Source organism: Galleria mellonella, unplaced genomic scaffold, assembly GCF_026898425.1.
Source record: "Galleria mellonella isolate WM207_F2 unplaced genomic scaffold, CSIRO_AGI_GalMel_v1 utg1267, whole genome shotgun sequence".
Taxonomy (NCBI): Eukaryota; Metazoa; Arthropoda; class Insecta; order Lepidoptera; family Pyralidae; genus Galleria; species Galleria mellonella.
Window position 1 is genome coordinate 1,521,775 of NW_026441987.1, and position 21,060 is coordinate 1,542,834.

Genomic DNA, 21,060 nt, shown 5'->3' on the forward strand with positions numbered 1-21,060 from the left:
GGGTTGGAATTGGTGAGTTTTATCACACAATACAGTATGGAGTTATTCAAAAAGAGTGTATTAACATTTCTTCAGGGTCGACCATGCGCACGTAATACTTAGGGGTAGGTTGTAAGCGTCTATAGGCTACAGTAACCATTTACCATCAGATGATCTGTATAATATACTTGTTTGCCACCTTCGTGCTAAAAGAAGTAAACTAGCCGTACATCTATTTTTTATATTATATTGTCGATACTACAAATGTATATTATATTATAATACTACAAAACAATAATATACAAATATACGATTAGGTAATCCCTTCCTTTCCCATGAGTGTCGTAAGAGGCAACTAAGGCAACTTCATTAAGTTGCCTTAGTCGCCTATCATATTCATCATATTTAACACATTTATCACATTCATCATTATCACCATATCAGCCTTTAACTGACCAATGCTGAACATAAACCTCCCCTTGGAGGGTTTTGCCAGTAGTTACTACGCTTGGCAGGCAGATTCGCAACCACAGTTAGGCTTTGGAGATGTTTTAGGATAAACGCTGCTGCCCATCCCTCGTCCTTCCTTAGTCGCCTTTTAAGACACCTACGGGAAAGGAAGGGGTGGCCTATTCTATACCGGGATCACACAGCCAAGTAGTATAATTAATTTTAATAAAATTAATTGAAGTTTAGTGGGCTGTTCCTGAATATGACATAAATTAGAAAAAAATCGCATGTTCTTCATGTAATTTCCCTTTAAAAAATTACTTTTTTAAATGCAATTATGATCTATATTAATTGTAGAGCCTAAACTATTCGTTCGAATTGATAACGTACTCGTTACGTGTTCGTACGTGTTATGAAATAAAAGATAGGAGGCGTTTTATATTATTTTATTTTTAAATACATACAGTGATGAGACTAGCATAAATAATAAGACAGATCTACTTGTATTCCAAAAAAAAAATATGAAAATTATTAAACAGCAAAGGAAAAATTTTATTGCTTCTTCGAGTGGGCCTTTTGTAGTTTTGCCAAAATCTCATGAAGCGATCTCTTGCCTGGATTGAAACCGCCACCCAGATAAGAGTCATCGCTACCTGAAAATGAAATAACACATGCTTAATATAGTAATAATTTAATTGAAAAAACTAGCTTTTCCCGTGATTTCATCATCATTTCAGTCATTAACTGTCTATCGCTGAACATAGGCCTGCCCTCATAGACTGCCGTAAGGACAGATCCAAGGCACCTGCATTCACTAATTCCCTATAATGCGTTTGAGGTCGTCACTCCGTCTAGTGAAAGGTTGCCTGTATGGGATCGCAAAGAAACTGTCCTTATAATGCGTTTTTGGTCGTCACTCTGCCTAGTGGATGTTTGTCTATATGAGGTCGTCACAGAAGAAACTTTCTTCCCCATTAGTTGTCTTTTTTTTCGAGGTATGTGGCCAATCCATTAGCACACCAACTTGCTTATCCTTCGTGCTCGACATAAACCGAGCGAGTAGCACTAATCTGCAGAAGAATAAAAGAAATAGGCAGATCTCTTTGGTCCTTCTACAGATATCGTCATTTTGGATTCTATCACGCAAAAAAACTCCGATAATAGCCCTCTCCATTACTTGCTGACCAACTTGAAACTTCTGCGTACAGTCATTTCGTCCTTCATCGTGTTCAATCAATTTCAATCGCATAAATTGTAGGACAGTCGCCTACATAAATACCTTTGTTCCACCAGTGTTTCTACCATGAAGAACCTGTGTTTGTATAGCTGTGTTTCGGTTTGAAAGATGAGATATGGCAGTGAAATTTCGGGATACGACACACAGCCACACATACACACCGTAGCCATCTCAACATGTCCTGCACATATTCAGAGAGTTTCTCACGAAACAAGTTTTTTAAGGTTTTCCCAAGAAACTACAGGATGGGGTTCTTCATTCTCCGTTAATGTCATGTATGTCTATAGAAGACGATAAAAAAAAACAAAACACACATTTTACGAATATAGGCTATGTTCAAAGGTATTTATATATATTACTCATTCTCCGTTAAATTATATAACAATGTATATAGGGATATCTATACAATATATATATATATATATATATATATATCAAATACAATAGTATAGATTCTCTTACCGCCCCCCTTTAGGTCTGCAGCGCCCACAAGGGGGCGTTATCGCCCACTTTTGGAGAGGCTGCCGTAACCTATAGACGTCGGGGGGAAAGGAATTGTTAGTAATGGAGACTAAGAATCCCATTGCTAGCAATATACCCAACCAGGTCGACCTCCTCGTGGTTCCCCCTGGAAACTATCATGGTTAATTCCTGATGAATTCATCATGATAGGCCATCTAGCCTGTTTTCATTCTCATCCATCACCCTTCACTGGTGCTCTGCCAGCATATCCCGTTAGCGCAGGCGGGGTTACCATACCATTTTCACCCATAAAAAAACATCTATAGACGTCTATATGACGCTTCTCTCCTAACAAATTAAACTTTAACTCTGGATAGGTATGAAACATACCTGCTCCATTAAGTTGTCCGTTGGCGCAACCTTCATCCCACAAGTTGATGCACCGTTTACCGGGGTTGAAACCGCCGTTAAGGTAATCGTCATCGCCACCTGCAATAAAACAATTAATTAAAAAAAAAATCACAATATGTTCATTCACAAACGCCTGTAAGTTTTATTTGTAGATACACACACAATACAAGCGCATTGTCATAGTGTGCGTATCTGATATCAGATATACATATCGTGTGTTATAAGAGAACATATCTAATCATAAATGGCTCTTGGCCATAACAGACTATCAGTGTTTCGTTCTTTTGAGGGCAAAGAAATAAACTGAATTAAGGCCATTTTATGATATTGTGGCGTATACTCACAATGAAAAATTTTGTTACTTTTTTACTTTTTACTTTTTGTTTTTTTTTTTTTTGTATATTTATTCTTTTATTTCTTTTTTTTGTGTACGTATCCATGAATGTTGTTATTTGTATGCTATAAGTAATACAAATAAATTTTGTATCTATCTATCATAAGTAACAAAACAGCAATAAAATAAATAAAATAAAAACAAAAAAATAGAATGCATAGAATAATAATGACAAAATCAAGAAGGAAGAATAAAAATAATGAAGAATAAACATGAAAATAGTGAAAAAGATAAATGAATTTAGATAAATAACAACAATAAAAAATATAATTAAAGTTCTCATGAAAGAAATGGATAAGAAAAAGGGGATAGGAAATGTCAGTAAAGAATAGAGTTCTGATAAGAACACTTGAAGGTTGAATTGCCAAATGATTTCAGTATTATATTGATTTTAACGAAGTTAAATGTTTAACCTGTGTTTTAATGAACATTTAATAATTATCTAGACTGTAAGTAATTTAATTTTCGTTAATCATATGTGGTAGCTTTTAATTAGCTTGTTGTTGTCATGTATAATTAATTATTAAGTTACTAGCGGCCCGTCCCGGCTTCGCACGGGTGGACATTTTGACATTTTAAAAAGTGGCCATTAAGGCTGCACACGCGACGGAAGCTTAAAAATGGAGTAACTTCTCCCGTTTTCCCAACATTTCCCTTCACTGCTCTGCTCCTATTGATCGTAGCATGATAAAAGTATACTACTAATACTAATAACCTAATACTATAACCTGCCCAGGAGTATGAAGAATAATTGTACCATTTTTGTTAAAATTCGTCGAGTAGTTTTTGTTTCTATACCGAACATACAGACAGACAGACAAAAATTTTGCTGATTGCATTTTTGGCATCAGTATCGATCATTAATCACCCCCTGATAATTATTTTGGAAATATATTTCATGTACAAAATTGACCTCTCTACAGATTTATTATAAGTATAGATTACAGCTGTAAGCTTCCTTCAAAAATAATAAATAAATAAATATTCCTAGCAGTAAGTGTAACTTTACCCGATCCAGGTAACTGTCCATTTATACATCCTTCATCCCACATATTAACGCAACGTTTCCCAGGATTGAAGCCACCGTTCAAGTAGCCGTCATCGCCACCTGAAATTGTATTTATAATTCACGATTTTCACTACGATTTATGTTAATTTAATGTATTATAACTTACTATTCGAAGAATGGTCAGTAACGTCCTTCTTAAAATATTTATTTATTTATTCATTAGTACAAATATGTGTACATGGCGGACTTAATGCTAAAAGCATTCTCTCCCAGTCAACCATAGGGAAGTGTCAGAATACTCGAATGCGGTACTACTAATTATTGATATAAATACATACTAAAATTACATATATAAACGAATAAATATATATGAATAACAAATATACTTACACATATATGATATATACTATATTATACACGATATATGATACATATATGATATATACTATACTATATAAAGCACTTACTGCTCGGATAAAGATAAAAAGTGAGCGTGAACGCTTTTTTTGAAAGACGGTTTAGTCGGTAGTCTCTTAATGGCATCAGGAAGCGCGTTCCAGAGTCGTGAAGAATGTAGGAGAAAAGAGTTTGAAGCGTAACCAATACGGTGAGAAGGGAAAGATAATTGGAGAGTATTATAAAACATTATTATTATTATTTTAAATTCACCCTCAAGAGAGGACTCTTAAGGAGAGGAGATGGCAAACCAACCCCCAGCAGAAGCACAGTCGGCCGGGGTTCAAGTCCCCAGGGAGAGAAACTGACTTACAGTACGGCGGGTAGTATCTAAGAGCACCGCTTTCTGCATCTTTCCCGAGTGTGAGCCGCCATGGAATACCAACCGTCTGAGATGTTGTTCCAGACTAGTTGGGATAAGACCGTTCACCGACAAAACGATTGGAATGATTTCGGTGAACGCCACCCCCCCACATTTCGGTCACCTCGTGAGCCAAGTCGAAATATTTCCTCTTTTTCTCGGTTTCAGCTTTCACGAGGTTCTCATCATGCGGTATGGTCACATCCACCAAAAACTATTATTATTATTACAGCTTTCTCTCCACTTCAATGGTCCCCAAGTATAAATGCCTCCTCCATCTTTTTCCACTTCTCCTTATCTCTAGCAGTATTTGTCCAGTTTTTTCCTGCTGTCTTTGTTATATCATCAGATCGTCTCTTTCTTTGCCTTCCAACACTTCTTTTTCCTGCTGGACCTCACCATTTTGTTGTTTGGAGAATCCACCTTTTATTAGAATATTACCTTACACTTTTCTTAAAACATTATCAAAGCTTAACTGCGATTGCCAACCTACGCAAATACTGACAAAGCTCTCTCTTATGGGGGAGACCTATGTTCAGCAATGGACAATTAACAGCTGATATGATGATGCTAAATGTTATAATACTTTAATGTACAGACTGACAGAAAAGAGATTAGGTGAATAGTTAGAAAAATGAACAGACGGGCATGACTAATTTCTCCATTAAATCCTGGAGACTTAACTACAGAATGCTAGATAGTAGCATATATTCTATCTGCTTGTTTGGTCGCTTATTTACATAGGCAGAGAAAACAAGGTTTTGTAATTTCCAAAAGAAATGTACTTTGTTGTACAGACTTTTTTATACCACTGAATTGGTAAACAAGCACGTGTGTGTGCACGCACGCACAAACGGCCCACCTGATGGTAAGTGGTTACAGTAACCTATGAAAATCTGTGACACCGGGGGTATTTATGGGCACGTTGCCGACCCTAAAGGAAACTCTTTACCCCTTTTTAATATAATAATAAATGTAAAGTTTTTTTGTTTTTTAATTCATAATTTATGTAACTTTTTGTTGTTGTCAATAAATGTTTTCTTTCTTTCTTTCTTTCTTCTTTCTTTTTTGAAGAACCCAATGCTGTAGTCTCTTGGAAAAAACCTCATCATCATCATCATCATGATTGGGGAGATCATTCCATAATCTGAACTACTATATATTCGAATTTTATAATGCTTATAAAACATAAAAAAATACAAACGAATTAAAAACATTTTTGTTTTTGAAGTCGGTTGAAAAAACTACTATTTTTTTAAGATTTTACTCTTTAATATAGTATATTATATATATATTATATATATAATAGACAATTACCAGCGCCAGGCAGCTGTCCATTGATGCATCCTTCGTCCCACATGTTAACGCAACGTTTGCCGGGGGTGAATCCGTTGCTCAGATAATCATCATCACCACCTGAAATCATCACTTACATTACAATATATAGTCGTATGGTCCCTGCATAGAATGGGCCACCCCTTCCTCTTCCGTGGGTGTCGTAAGAGGCGACTAAGGAAGGGCGATTGATGAGTAGCAGCATCCCTCTTAAAACATCTCTAAAGCCTAACTATGATTGCCAATCCGCCTGTTAGGCGTGGCAACTACTGGCAAAACCCCTATTATGGGAAAGTCCTATGTCCAGCAGTGGACAGTAAATGGATAGTGAAACATAAAGTGGTATATTTATTTATTTAATTAATTTATTTAACACTTTATTGCACTAATATAACAAGATTTGTTGAACAATTTTCAATACGTATAGTGTAGTACAAAACGCGGTCATATTGCTAAGCAATCTCTTCCAGACAACCTTTGGGTAAAAGGAATTAAAGCATAAATAGGTAGGTGGCGCGTTAAAAAAATAAATCTGTAAAACAGATAATAAATAGATATAATATGATGACCATAAATAATTTTATTTTTTAAACCATCATCGAGTATTTTTGCATGTCTTCAAGGTTGACTAGACTGACTAGAGAATACCTGTAGTATTAATTCGAACCTTTTATACCACATTTTATTTATCAATAATGTTTAAAGAAACACAATGGACGGATACATGTCTGTTAGTTGTTCACACAAAAACTACAGAACAGACTTGAATGAAATTACACTAGTAGATTATATTCTAACTTAATACATAGGATATTTTATGTTACTGATTCATGCAAGCAAAGCCGCGGGAAATATCCTGCTAATAAAAAATAAAAATATTTCAAAATAATGACATTGAATTAAAGTATAAGGTTTTTTAATCTCTCTCTCTTCGTCCTCTTCATTGCTGAAGGTCGTGTGCTTGAAAGGTGTCTGTTGCCTCTCTTATGATGTTATTCCATTTTGCACGGTCTTCAGCTTCTCGCAGGACAGCTGCAATTGTTTTTATTCAACCTGATGGAAAGTGGTAACCGTCGCCTATAGTCATGAGCAGTACCATGGACACAACAGAGTATACTGTTTCGCCTATGATGCCCCCCACGCGTTGTTATTTCTGAGTATTCAGGTATTATACGTCTGTCTCTGTAAACTCACCGCCACCCTTCAAACCGAAATACAGCCATACAAACACAACTGGTTCACGGTTGAAACACGAATGGGATAGAGGTACCTACTTTTGTACAGTCTCCCTCTAATAAACATTAAAATTAATATAATTTATTCGATTTAAAACTATCATTAATGTAATACAATTAATATTACCTGCACCATTAAGCTGACCGTTGATACAGCCTTCATCCCACACGTTGACACATCTTCTTGGACCGTCTGTAAAAGAGCAGGAAAATCCTAATAGATCCAATTTTACAGAAGAAAGATAAATACACGTATACTCAATCCTTACTAATATTATAAATGAGAAAAGGAGTTTGTTACATTAGACTGTTTTAACTACTTAAACCTAATCAATATAGAACTTGATATACACGTATTATATAAGATGTAGAAGGGTATAGGCTACGTTTTATCCCGGTCAATAAGCATATCCTAGTCATTCGGACGAAGTCGCGGGTAAAAGCTAGTATAAAATAAACGCAAGAAAAATATAATGTCGGTAGAGTAACTCAAAATATCAAAAAGATTTAAAATTTCACTTACAGTTTCGTGACGCTTGTTTACTTGCATTAATTAGTTTAAAATGCATCTTTACAATATATAGTATATCGTAAAGATGCAAAAAATAACATTTACATTTACAATATATACTATATATGTTGTAACCCCCCCTTCCCAAAACCCCCCTTTGTGAAAGGCCATGTTCAGCAGTACACTGCTGAACATACGCCTTCTCTATAAAGGGTTCCCTCCCTCGTTCCCTATAATGGGGTACTTAACGGCTAATACGGTATAATCATGATCTTATATATATAGGCCTTATTTCTATATTAGTTTTATATTAATATTGTCTATTTGTTTGTTTGATAAGCATAAATAAAACATTGGGAGTCACATGCTATACGGTGGTCGTGGCGGAGGGGCCGATTTTTACCCACGCCATCTGATTACGTCAACTAAGTCATAACTTATAGGGTTCAAATATTAAAAATATATTACTAATTTCTAAAAAATAAATCGTTCGACTTCGTAACACGTATAATTCATTAGTACCTCTAATTATATTTCAATTAAACGTATATATAAAAATAATATATATTATTTCATTTTTAAATTATAAATTTTTATCATTTTTATCGTTACATCGTCATGTGAAGTTCTAATTATGTTCCATTTACTTATAAAATTAATTTATTTTTTCGTATTCAATGCTTTATACAGTTCATGTCATCGTACTAACAAGACCTCACTTCTTTCAAGTTTTATCAACATTGTATTAAAAATGACCATCAATAAAATATTAATTTTAAACATATTAACATTGTTAACAAGAACGAAAGGTGGTAATTTGATAGATGTATCTGTTAATATTGCACATTCCATATTCTATAGTAAATTTGTAACAGCGGTGATGTGGTCTCCAAATAGTTGTGATGATATCACAATGTTTTTACCAAAATATCGAGGGCTCACTTATCATGCGCCATTAGTAATTAACGACAATATACGAGAAATGAAGATCACACTTGACTATAGACAAGTTGTCCTTTTCATATCAAAGTGTGATGAGTTCGAAGACTACATTAATTTAATTTATGAAGTTATGATTATACCTGTTCAGATAATATTAGTGTTCACTAGTGAAGATGCAAACTTAACAGAAGTAACTAATATTGCCTGGAGATATGATATCGCTGATATTTTCATTATATATAACCATAATAATACAGCGAAAATATATACATATTTTCCATATAGTAATGGAATCTGTGGTAATACTATGCCAGTCCTATTAAATGATGGAAGAGATATAAGAGTAGCTCTTACAAGTAAATTTCAAAACTTTCAACGATGCTCAATTAAAGTTACTTTAGTAAACATTTATCCATATATTACATATAATATAGTAGATGGTATAGTCACGTCCATAACTGGTACAGAAGCTGATCTACTTTTTGTTCTTAGTTATATACTGAATGCTAGTTTGGAATTTTTGCCTGTTTCTATAACTATTAATGTTTCAGATTCAACCAAGTCTGATCTCTTTTCAAGCGTGAAATATCGTATAAGCGATATGGTAATACCTAGTGCACTATTAGATATGTACAGATATAAATTGTCACAAATATCTTATGTGTATAACATTAAAGTATATTGTTGGGTAGGACCACCGCGAAGAGCAATTGAAACGTGGTCCAAAATTAGACACGCTTTCTTTACCAATTCAATTAGTCCATATTTCTGGACAACATTCGTAATATTTGTAGTATTATTAAAATTTATTCCAAAATGTTATCCTCTTAGACTCAAAGGTGAAAAGGATGTTCTTATTAAAGCATACTCGATTTTTCTAGGACAAGAAACTAAATTTAAAGGTAAATCACTTTTAGTTATCAGTCTTTTTACTATGTGGCTCTGGTTTTGTGTCGTTGTACGCCAGGTGTTTCAAGCAAATTTAACGAGCGGCTTACAAAACGTATTTTTGGAGACACCGTGGATGTCTATGGATGATGCAGTAAATGAAGTTGAAGGTTACGGAGGGGGACTCCAATATAAAGCGATGCTGAAGGGCTCGAAACTAGAGAAAGATTATCAAGTGATCGAAATGCGTGGTAACTATACGTGGCTCCAAAACGTTGCGAAGGGAAGGAGATTTATCGTGTTCGCCGACAAACTAGTGGTTCAACTTTTGAATTTAGATGCAGACCTCCAATATATTGGTCCGAAGACATACCCCGCACCCGCTTGCGCGTTCATGAGACCTGGATGGCCAGCTGCAAATAGAATTAGCAGCCTCATTCTAAGAGCTATTGAAGCGGGATTTACTATAAAAGCAATTAGAGATAAACGATTTACAGGAATGATTAATCTATATTTTAACAATCTGAACACTGTGAATGGTCCTCATCCACTGAGTTTGAATGATTTTAAAGGATTTATATATGTGTATTTATACTTAATGGGTATATGTTTCATAGTTTTTATTATTGAAGTAATATATTATAAAATACAAAATATCAGTAACATCACAGACAATAAATGCTGTTCTAGTAGTAATATTATGAATTTATAAATTGTGTGTAATCGTAAATACTAAAGATCATTATACAATTAGAGTGGCAATTAGTGTTTTAATAACAATTATTCATTATATCATCGCTTTATATCAAATAATTTATACTATTAGGAATTAGACCTAATCATCTAATTGCTAAATGTTAGCAAATTTTACCGCTTATTATACATATATTTGAATTTTAAACAATTATTAATATTACTCTACCTCTCTTTCATTATCATATCAACTTTTACCTGTCCACTGCCTGTCCACTCATAAGCCTTTCCCTTGGGGGGTTTTTCCAGTAGTTGCCACGCTTTGCAACTTGATTAGCAACCGCAGATTGACTTTAGAGATGTTTTAAGAGGGACGCTACTGCCCATAAGTTGCCCTACCTTAGTCGGCAGGAGCTGACTATAAAATAAGAGACCCCTTCATATCCCGTAGGTGTCATAGGAATGACACCTACGGGATAGGAAGGGGTCTCCTATTTTATACCGGGATCACACGGCAAGTCTACCTCTACGCTAATAATATTATAAAGAGGTAAATTTTAGAGTTTGTATATTCGGGGTGATCTTCGGTACTACAAATCGGATTTTGAGAATTTTTTTGCTAATATTCCGATTGATATTACATCTTCTCTGGACTCATCTCAATCTCGAGCAAAAAAATTACTAGAGACTAATATCGGTTGTTGTTCTTTAAGATTTAAATTTTCACATGTTAGCCCCTTTCATATCATAAAAATATTCAAACAGCTAAATTTAAAAAATACGGAAGACCTTTGGGGCATGTCTGTAAAAGTAGTTAGTTCTTTCATAGATATTGTTGCTCCATATCTAGCCACTATTTTTAATAAATGTATTGATAATGGCGTTTTTCCACATTTAATGAAATTTAGCAAATTAATCCCACTATTTAAATCAGGAGATAAATTTGAGCCAGGGAACTATAGACCTATATCTATTTTGCCAGTTCTAAGTAAGGTGTTTGAAAAGATAATGTTAAATCAAATGTTACATCACTTCAGGGTTAACGGACTGCTTCACAGTCAGCAATATGGTTTCACCGCCGGCAAGTCTACCACTGACGCAGGTGTTGCGCTAATGACACATATTTTCGAATCTTGGGAGAGGTCACAGGATGCACTCGGAGTTTTTTGTGACCTATCAAAGGCATTTGATTGTGTGGATCATAAAACGCTTTTGTACAAGCTCGAACATTATGGTATAAGAGATAATGATCTAAAATTAATGAGAACTTATTTAGAGGATAGGGTTCAAACTGTAGATATTGACGGTGTAAAATCTAAGGGAGCTAATATTAAGATGGGCGTTCCACAAGGGTCAATCTTAGGCCCCTTTCTCTTTTTAATCTACATAAATGACCTTCCCTTTATGGTAGAGAAAATTGCAGATATAGTGCTGTTTGCGGATGATACTTCGTTAGTGTTTAAAATTGGACGTCAAAGTAATCAATTAGACGATATAAATTGTGCTATGTCTGCAATATTAAATTGGTTTACATGTAATAACCTATTATTAAATTCCAGCAAAACAAAGTGTATAAAATTTACACTTCCTAATGTAAGACTAATAAATACACAGTTATTGCTTAATGACGAAATAGTAAATTTTGTTAATGATACAGTTTTTTTAGGTATAACAGTGGACTCGAAATTACAATGGGGGCCCCATATTTCAAAATTGGCCAGTAGACTCAGTTCTGCTGCATATGCAATTAGAAGAATTAGGCAATTAACAGACGTGGCGACGGCTAAACTTGTATATTTTAGTTATTTCCATAGCATAATGTCTTATGGCATACTGCTGTGGGGTAAAGCAGCCGATATAAATACTATATTTGTTTTACAAAAGAGAGCCATACGTTCTATTTATGGTATGGGTTCAAGAGAGTCATTACGTTAGTGCTTTAAAGACTCAAATATCCTCACAGTTACTTCACAATACATTTATGAAAATATTATGTATACACGGAAGAACTTAGCGAGTTTTAAAAAACTCAAAGACTGTACAAGTAGAAACTTACGCAATATAAATAAGCTTATTTTACCTAAATGCCGTCTGCACAAAATCAGTAATTCATTCTATGGTAATTGCATAAGATTTTATAATAAACTGCCGGAATCTGCATTAAATCTGACAGAGAGGCAATTCAAATCTTATATTAAACAATTTTTATGTAAGAAAGCCTATTACAGGATAGACGAATTCATAGATGACAACTTATCAAGTAAATAATTAGTTTATTAGCATACAACGTTATAATTTTATTTTCTCATTGCTTTCTTGATTTAATTGATTAATTTTAGAAATATGAAAGCGTAGCGGTTTTTTGTATTAATTGCCGCATGCATTCTTATGTAAAATGTGAATACTATAACTATCAGATGGCAATTGTGAGTAGCTTTGACGTGGTCTAGTGTTTTGAGTAGTCATGCTCACTAAAATGTCCAGACTTGTGGCGGCGTGGTGGGCCGGGTCATTGGGCTCCCTAAAATATGGTCGAGCGCAGTGATGGCTGGCTCATCCGTCATACTCGTGAACGGGTACTGCTTGTAGGGACTGGTCTGCTCTAATCACTATGACTGATTTCCTCTTATTAATTGTTTAACCAGTTGGTTATGTATTCAATTTTTTTTTTCTTTTTGAGTATTTAATTGAATTAGTGCTAATTGGTGGTTTGTATTCACACAATTAAACTTAAAAATGTAAAATAATAATAAAATTATTTAAAAGAGCATCACGCAAGTTTCTTGCTCGTTCTTCTTGTGATGAGACAGCTTTCCGAACGAGCGGTAAATTAAAAAAAATGTAATGACTTTTCAAAAGTGCTTCAATGTAAGTTTATTTGAATAAATGATTTCTATTCTATTCTTTCACTTTGAGAAATAATAATAATAATAAACTCTTTATTGCGCACAGTAAAGATGTATACAAGGAGTATTTATACAGAACGTGCATATACAAAAGGCGGCCTTATCGCTACAAGCAATCTCTTACAGACAACCTGGCATAAAGAATGCATAAGTACAGAGAGAAAGGTAGATGGCGCAAATCAGACACAGTAAATGCATAAAAGGAATCAGACAAAATGCAAAAAATTCTAAATATAAAAATAAGATTACATAACCTAAATAAACATACATATATAATATAAATAATAATACATAAACATACATATATATAATACAAATAATAATACATAAACATAAATATACTAAATAGATCAAGATAAATCACACATAGTAAACGTCAAAGCAAATTAGAGAGATAGGAAATGAGATTTTACCTGCCTCTTGAACGAGGCAAGAGATTGCGCTGATCTAATAGAAAGAGGTAAGGAGTTCCAGAGACGGATAGCTTTTATAGTGAAAGAATAGGAATAGAATTTAGAAGAATGAATAGGAGTTACTAAACGAAGGGATCTCGCGCTGCGCAATGTACGACCCTGAGAATCGACATGAAACTCAAAGCACATTTTGAGGTAATCGGGAGTTGAAGGATGAAAAAGAATAGTGTAAAGAAGAGATAGGATGTGCCAGTTCCTGCGAAGGCGAATTGGAAGCCACTTGAGTTGATTGCGGAAATCAGAAATGTGGTCATATTTGCGAAGATTAAATATAAACCGTATACATATGTTCTGAAGTCGCTCAAGTTTATTTAATTGATCTTCTGTAAGATTAACATAACAGGAATCAGCGTAATCTAGAATAGGAAGTAGTAGACAGTGTGCCAATGCAGTCTTGGTACCGACTGGTAGAAAGTTTCGCAGCCGATTGAGACTACCTATTGAAGCAAATATTTTACGGCTTAACTGAGATATTTGATAAGACCAGGTCAGTGTTTGATCAAAATGTATTCCGAGATTTTTCACACTAGTACTATATTTAATTACTTGACCGTTAAAAACTACTGGTGGAAGATTAATTGAATTTAATTTAGATATATAATGAGGGCTACCGATAATAATACATTGCGTTTTTGATGGATTTACGGTGAGGCCGTAAGCTTTGCTCCAGTCTGATATACGGGAAAGGTCTTCATTAATGATACAAATTGCAGAAATATATATTATCTCTGAGTGTTATAGACTGCTTTTAATTTTGTTCAATATATATTTTCAACAATTAATCGCAATAAATGCAATCCATGGTTTGAGATAAAGTAAAACATTCTGTAGCAATATATTCACTCCCTGTAATTTCACAAAAAAGTCCGCGAATCAAACTAAGTTTATACTAAACATGCAGCCGAAAAGATTTTTTTTTATATTAAAAGTAAAATAAATTTTACAAGTTTGTATATTTTTGGCGTATACTTTTAAATTCTTATAAAATCAAATAGCTAATTTAAAACGGAAACTTAATAGAGACAAAGTTTACTTTTTACAGGATGTTAATTAAGACAGTTGGTCAGAAGATAATGCGATGTAAAAATAAATAAGCCGTTAAAATTATTTTGTGATCGCTGGTGCTGGCCGTGCGAGTATAGTAGGCGGGGGGCAAAGATGAGCGGTGCAGGAGGAACTATATACCTAATATATGTTAGATATTATATAGTATATATATATACCGCTCCGCCATGGAAGTCGTCTTATTTATAACATTAGTATGGAAGTAAGGATTTATTTGGACTGTCTATTAATTAACATATATTTACGGTAACCCCTTGAATAACTCTTAGAATACGCCAAAGTTACTAAACATCACAGTAAACTAATAAATCTTCATTTTGTACAGTTAGTAACTGTTTTGAACTCACTAAATGGCGGCTAATTTCGATCACACTAGTGCAGAGATTTAAATGTCTCGTCCAAATATTTAATTAATCACGACCTAATCTGAGTACTCCAAATAGTTCGAGCATCCACTTCAGTGTTAATTATCTATTATCAACTTCTATGAAGTTTCATTAATACATTTATTTTGTTAGATCGTGCCGACTATCATTAAACCTACTAGTTGTGTACTGCTGGTTTTCTTGCATGAATTAGTATAAAATAAAAAAAAACTTTTAACTCCTTTATATCTTATAAATAGGCTTTACTTTACTGGGTACAGAAGAGTCCTCAGGAATGGCAACGCATGGGGGGTATCATGGGTGAAACAGTATACTCTGTTATGGTATATCCATGGTACTGCTCATGTCTATAGGCGACGGTTACCACTTTCCATCAGGTGGACCGTCAGCTTGTTTGCCATTCTAAGTTGTATAAAAAAAAATAAAAAAACTTTTGTATCAATTTTATATTTTGTCTTTTTTTATTTCTTTATGAGCATAAATATAATATTCAATCATATTTATTAATTTCTATCAAATAAATTGATTGGCTTCGTAACACGTATAATTCATAAGTACCTCTAATTTTTATTCAATCTCTCAATTAATATATGAGTAAAAACTATAACATATTATTTTGTTTTGAATTAATAATTTTCACCATTTTTATCGTTACATAGTCATGTAAAGTTCTAATTACGTTCCCATTATTTGTCATATGGATTTATTATTTCATATTCAATACTTTTTATAGTTCCTGTCATTATACTAACAAGACCTCACTACTTCTAAGTTTTATCAACATTGTATTAAAAATGGCTATCAATAAAATATTTAATTTAAATCACATAACCATTGTTAACAAGAGCGAAAGGTGATAATTTGCATATTCCATATTTCGGTTTGAAGGGTGGAATATGGCGTGAATTTACTGGGTACAGAGGAATAACACCTGAGTCCTCAGCAATGGCAACGATTGAAGGGTTTCATGGGCGAAACAGTATACTCTGTTATGTCCACGGTACTGCTCATGTCTATAGGCGACGGTAACCCTTTCCATCAGGTGGGCCATCAGCTTGTTTGCCATTCTAAGTTGTATAAAAAAAAAGTTGTATAAAAAAAATCTATAACAACAGGCGTTCCGCGCAAAGACCCTCTTCAATTCTCCAATACATATTTAAAATAAATTCAGGTTGGATATCAAAATTTTAGCCAAATTTAAAATTAAACACACAATTTAAAGAATTTTGAAACTCTGTTTATCGGTTTTGGCGGAATATAAATTTTTAAAAATAATATACTCTTTCCGTTTATTAAATTTATGTAACTTACAATTTGAATAAATTTTAAAGTGTGTTTTATTCTTTGTAGTTTAATAATAATAATAATAATTTTTATTTCAAACTTTTTGGTCCATTAAATATTTATTAGAAACAATATTCTTAAACACTAATGTTAGTAAATTTACATACACAATACACATACACACACATACAATATATTAAGCAGTATACAGATAATCACCGCTGCACAATTCCATTGGAAATTGCGCAGCAGCGATTAACGATAAGTTAGTTAAATAAGATAGTTTAACGACCAAATTTTTATATATATTGTTTTTTTTTTTTAGATTTTTTACTGTTGCTCTAATCTAGGGATGGCATTTTAAAAATGACCGTTCAACGGATGTAGCACCTTAAATTGGTCCGACCGAGAATCGAACCCAGAATCATCTTACGCAAAATAATGTACCTAGCGGTAGGTAACACCATAGAAGTCGACTCATTTATAACATTAATATGGAAGTAAGGATGTATTTGAACAACAGTTCAATAAGTAATATACATATTACTTAACAAATAGGTACTTACGGTAACCCTTTGAATAAGTCTTAGAATACGCCAAAGTTATTAAACAACACAGCAAGCCGATAACTTTCATTTTGTACAGTTAGTAACTGTTTTGAACTCACTAAATGTTACGGCTAATTTCGATCACACTAGTACAGAGGTTCAAATGTCTCGTTCATTTATAGTCCAAATATTTAATTAATCACGACCTAATCTGAGTACTCCAAATAGTTCGAGCATCCACTTCAGTATTAATTATCCATTATCAACTTCTATGAAGTTTCATTAATAAAATTATTCTGTTAGATCGTGCCGACTATCATTTGCACATACTAATTATGCACCACTGATTTACTTGCATGAATTAATATAAAATGTATCCTTGTATCCATATATATCTAATTCTACTTATACTTCTACTATCCCATAAGAGTTTTAACTCCTTTATATCCTATGTACAGGTTTAGTCGTGTGTTAGTTTTGTCTTATTTTCTGATGAGAATGAATATAATATTAAATCATATTTATAAATTTCTAACAAATAAATCGATCGGCTTCATAACACGTACAATTCATTAGTACCTCTAATTATATTTCAATTAAGTATGTAAACAAAAATAATAATATATTATTTTGTTTGGAATATTAATTACTATAATTATAATCGTAACTTCCTCATATGAAATTCTAATTATGTTCCCATTATTTGTCAAATTGATTTATTATTTCATATTCAATGCTTTAGAAAGTTTTTGCCACCATATTGACAAGACATCCTCACTTTCAAGTTTTATCAACATTAAATTAAAAATGGCCATTAATAAAGTATTAATTGTATTCACATTAACATTGTTAACAAGTGCGAAAGGTGCTGATTTAATAGATATATCTGTTAATATTGCACATTCCATATTCTATAACAACTCTGTAACAACAGTGATGTGGTCTCCAAATAGCTGTGATGATGTTACAATGTTTTTATCAAATTATCAAGGTCTCACGTATCGTGCGCCATTAGAAATTAACGACAATGTACGTGAAATTAAAATCACACATACTCGTAACTATAAACAAGTCGTCCTTTTTATATCAAAGTCTAATGAGTTTGAAAACTACATTAATTTAATTTATGAAATTATAATTGAACCTATTCGAATAATATTAGTGTTGACTAATGAAGATGCAAACTTAACAGAAATCACTAACATTTCTTGGAAATATGATATCGCTGATATCTTCATATTACATAACGAAAATAATACAGCAAAAATATATACATATTTTCCATATAGTAATGGAATCTGTGATGATACTACGCCAGTCCTGTTAAATGATGTATGGGATATAAAAGTGGTTCACAAAAATAAATTTAAAAACTTTCAAGGCTGCCCAATTAAAATTACTTTAATGCATCTTAATCCATACATTACATATAATAAAGTAAATGATACAGTCACGTCCATAGCTGGTACAGAAGCTGAGCTACCTTTTATTCTTAGTTATGTACTGAATGCTAGTTTGGAGATTTTACCTGCCTCTTTAACTGTTAATATTTCAAATTCAACCAACACCGAACTCTTTTCAAATGTGAGAGATCGTATAAGTGATATAGTAATACCTAGTACAGTATTGGATGTGTACAGGTACAAATTGTCACAAATATCTTATGTGTATAACGTTAAAATATATTGTTGGGTAGGACCACCGCGGAGAGCAATTGAAACGTGGTCCAAAATTAGACACGCTTTCTTTAGCAATTCGATTAGTCCATTTTTCTGGACAACGTTCGCAATATTTGTAGTATTATTAAAATTCATTCCAAAATGTTATTCACTTAGACACAAAGGTGAAAAAGATGTTCTTATTAAAGCATACTCGATTTTTCTAGGACAAGAAACTAAATTTAAAACTAAATCAGCTTTAATTACTAGTCTTTTTACTATGTGGATCTGGTTTTGTGTCGTTGTACGTCAGGTGTTTCAAGCAAATTTAACGAGCGGCTTACAAAACGTATTTTTGGAGGCACCGTGGACGTCTATGGATGATGCAGTAAATGAAGTTGAAGGTTACGGAGGGGGACTCCTATATAAATCAATGCTAAAGGGCTCTAAACTAGAAAATGATTATCAAACGATCGAAATGCGTGGTAATTATACATGGCTTCAACATATTGCGAAGGGAAAAAGGTTTATCGTATTCGCCGATAAGCTAGTGATTCAACTGTTAAATTTAGGTACAGACTTACAATATATTGGTTCGAGGACATACTCTGCACCCTCTTGCTTATTCATGAGACGTGGATGGCCAGCTGCAAAAAGAATTAACGAACTCATTCTAAGAGCAATTGAATCAGGATTTGTTGTAAAAGCAACTAAAGATGAACAATTTAAAAGTATGATAACTCTACATTTAGACAATACAAATGCAGTTAAAGATCCTCAGCCCCTAAGTTTGAATGATTTTAAAGGATTTATATATGTGTATTTATACTTAATGGGTATATGTTTCATAGTTTTTATTATTGAAGTAATATATTATAAAATACAAAGTGTAAATAACATCACAGGTAATTAATACTTATATAATAGTAATATTATGAATTGATAAATTAATAGTTTGATTGCATATAGCGATTTGAATTATAAAATTAGAGTAACAATTATTATTTTAATAGGTCTTATAATTAATTATATCATCGCCTTGAATCAAGTAGGTTTTTCACTTATTATATATTTGAATTTTGAACAGTAAATGTTGAATAAAAAGTACAAAATACGAATTTATGATCACTATGTGAAATACGTTGTCAATGACAACGCAGTTTTCTTGCACAGTGTTATACATAGTTATACACTTTGGAATATTGTATGGTTTTAAAATATCACTTAATTAAAGTATTTGTTTCACAAAATAAAAAATAATAACGACATAATAGCTCTGTATTTTATTTGTTCTCCGACCCTTATGAAACTGTACTCGTGATCAACGTCAAGAAAGTTGAAATTAAAAATACTTTAAGAAGAATATATTTTATAGAAAAAGAAAGAAGGTGAGTGACTGAAATAAAAGTTAACATGTTTTATACAAATAAGGACACATTGATGTTAGATCACTATTTAGATAGTTCACTTGAGAACAATACGTAAGAGACCGAATAATATAAGTTACTGAATGTTAATACAAAACTTTGCATACGTAATCCAAAAGTACCTACATCATCATTGATATGTTTTAGAGCTCAAGTTATGACGTTATACATATAATTATGTTTCTTAGACTACAGCTCTTTAAAAAAAACATTAAAAGATTTCTTTAAGATAGATTCACAATCAGACTACCATAATTATGAGTATTTGCCATCGTCATAAAATAAAATAAAAAAATATATGATACTATCTTTTTTTTTAATGAATGACAATGAAATGGTAACCCCGCCTGTATTATCAGTATACACTGGCAAGGCACCAGTGAGGGATGCCAAATGAGAATGAAGTCAGGCCAGTTGGCCACGACGAATTTGACGATAATTAATGACGATGGTTTCCAGGGGGAACCACGTGGAGATCAACCTGACAGGGTATATTGTTAGCATTGGGGATTAACGTCCCCATTACTAACAATCCTTCTCTCCCTATTATCTGGGATATTATTATCCCTATTACTATTTATGAAAAGTTAAAATTTAAAATACTCAAAGACGTTAACTGTCCACTGCTGAATATAAACCTTTCCCATGACAGGGGTTTTGCCAATAATCGCCAAGCTTGTTAGACGGATTGGCAACCGCAATTAGGCTTTGGTGATGTTTGAATAGGAACGCTGCTGCCCATCTTTCGTCTATTAATTTTCCTTAATCGTCTCTTACGCCACACACGGGAAAGCAACGGATGATCGACCATACAGCCATAGTATATATAGTCATGTAGTAGCTATAGGGTACCGTTAATATTCAAATAAGGTTATCAACACTGTAAATATCATGAGGATATAAATAAAAAGAAAATTCAAATTAATCATTCTTTTATTTTATTCAATATC

The 21,060-nt window shown here is 33.0% G+C and overlaps 2 protein-coding genes across 2 annotated transcripts; one reads left to right on the plus strand and one right to left on the minus strand.

Annotated features, from left to right (window-relative positions):
* Positions 1-859: 859 nt before the first annotated feature.
* On the minus strand, positions 860-17,200 carry LOC113509978 (uncharacterized). The gene is made up of 6 exons (XM_052900626.1): positions 17,044-17,200; positions 7,457-7,522; positions 6,077-6,175; positions 3,943-4,041; positions 2,519-2,617; positions 860-1,082 (listed from the first exon to the last, which is right to left on the minus strand). Exons 1-6 carry the CDS (start codon positions 17,111-17,113, stop codon positions 982-984), a joined length of 534 nt encoding a protein of 177 aa, XP_052756586.1. The 5' UTR covers positions 17,114-17,200; the 3' UTR covers positions 860-981.
* A 615-nt stretch (positions 17,201-17,815) lies between these two features.
* Positions 17,816-20,701, plus strand: LOC128201957 (uncharacterized). The gene is made up of 2 exons (XM_052900516.1): positions 17,816-19,490; positions 20,641-20,701. The coding sequence occupies exons 1-2, from the start codon at positions 17,833-17,835 to the stop codon at positions 20,699-20,701; spliced, it is 1,719 nt and encodes a 572-aa protein (XP_052756476.1). The 5' UTR covers positions 17,816-17,832.
* The last annotated feature ends 359 nt before the right edge of the window (positions 20,702-21,060 follow it).

Excerpts from the sequence above, each read along its gene's own strand:
- LOC113509978 (XM_052900626.1), bottom strand. The coding sequence starts at position 17,113 with ATGAAAGTTATCGGCTTGCTGTGTTGTTTAATAACTTTGGCGTATTCT. Across the intron at positions 4,042-6,076 it reads TGGACAGCTGCCTGGCGCTG|GTGGCGATGACGGCTACTTG; the intron begins GTAATTGTCTAT and ends ATACAATTTCAG. Across the intron at positions 1,083-2,518 it reads CGGACAACTTAATGGAGCAG|GTAGCGATGACTCTTATCTG; the intron begins GTATGTTTCATA and ends TTTCATTTTCAG.
- LOC128201957 (XM_052900516.1), top strand. The coding sequence starts at position 17,833 with ATGGCCATTAATAAAGTATTAATTGTATTCACATTAACATTGTTAACA. Across the intron at positions 19,491-20,640 it reads AGTTTGAATGATTTTAAAGG|AATCCTTCTCTCCCTATTAT; the intron begins ATTTATATATGT and ends CCCATTACTAAC.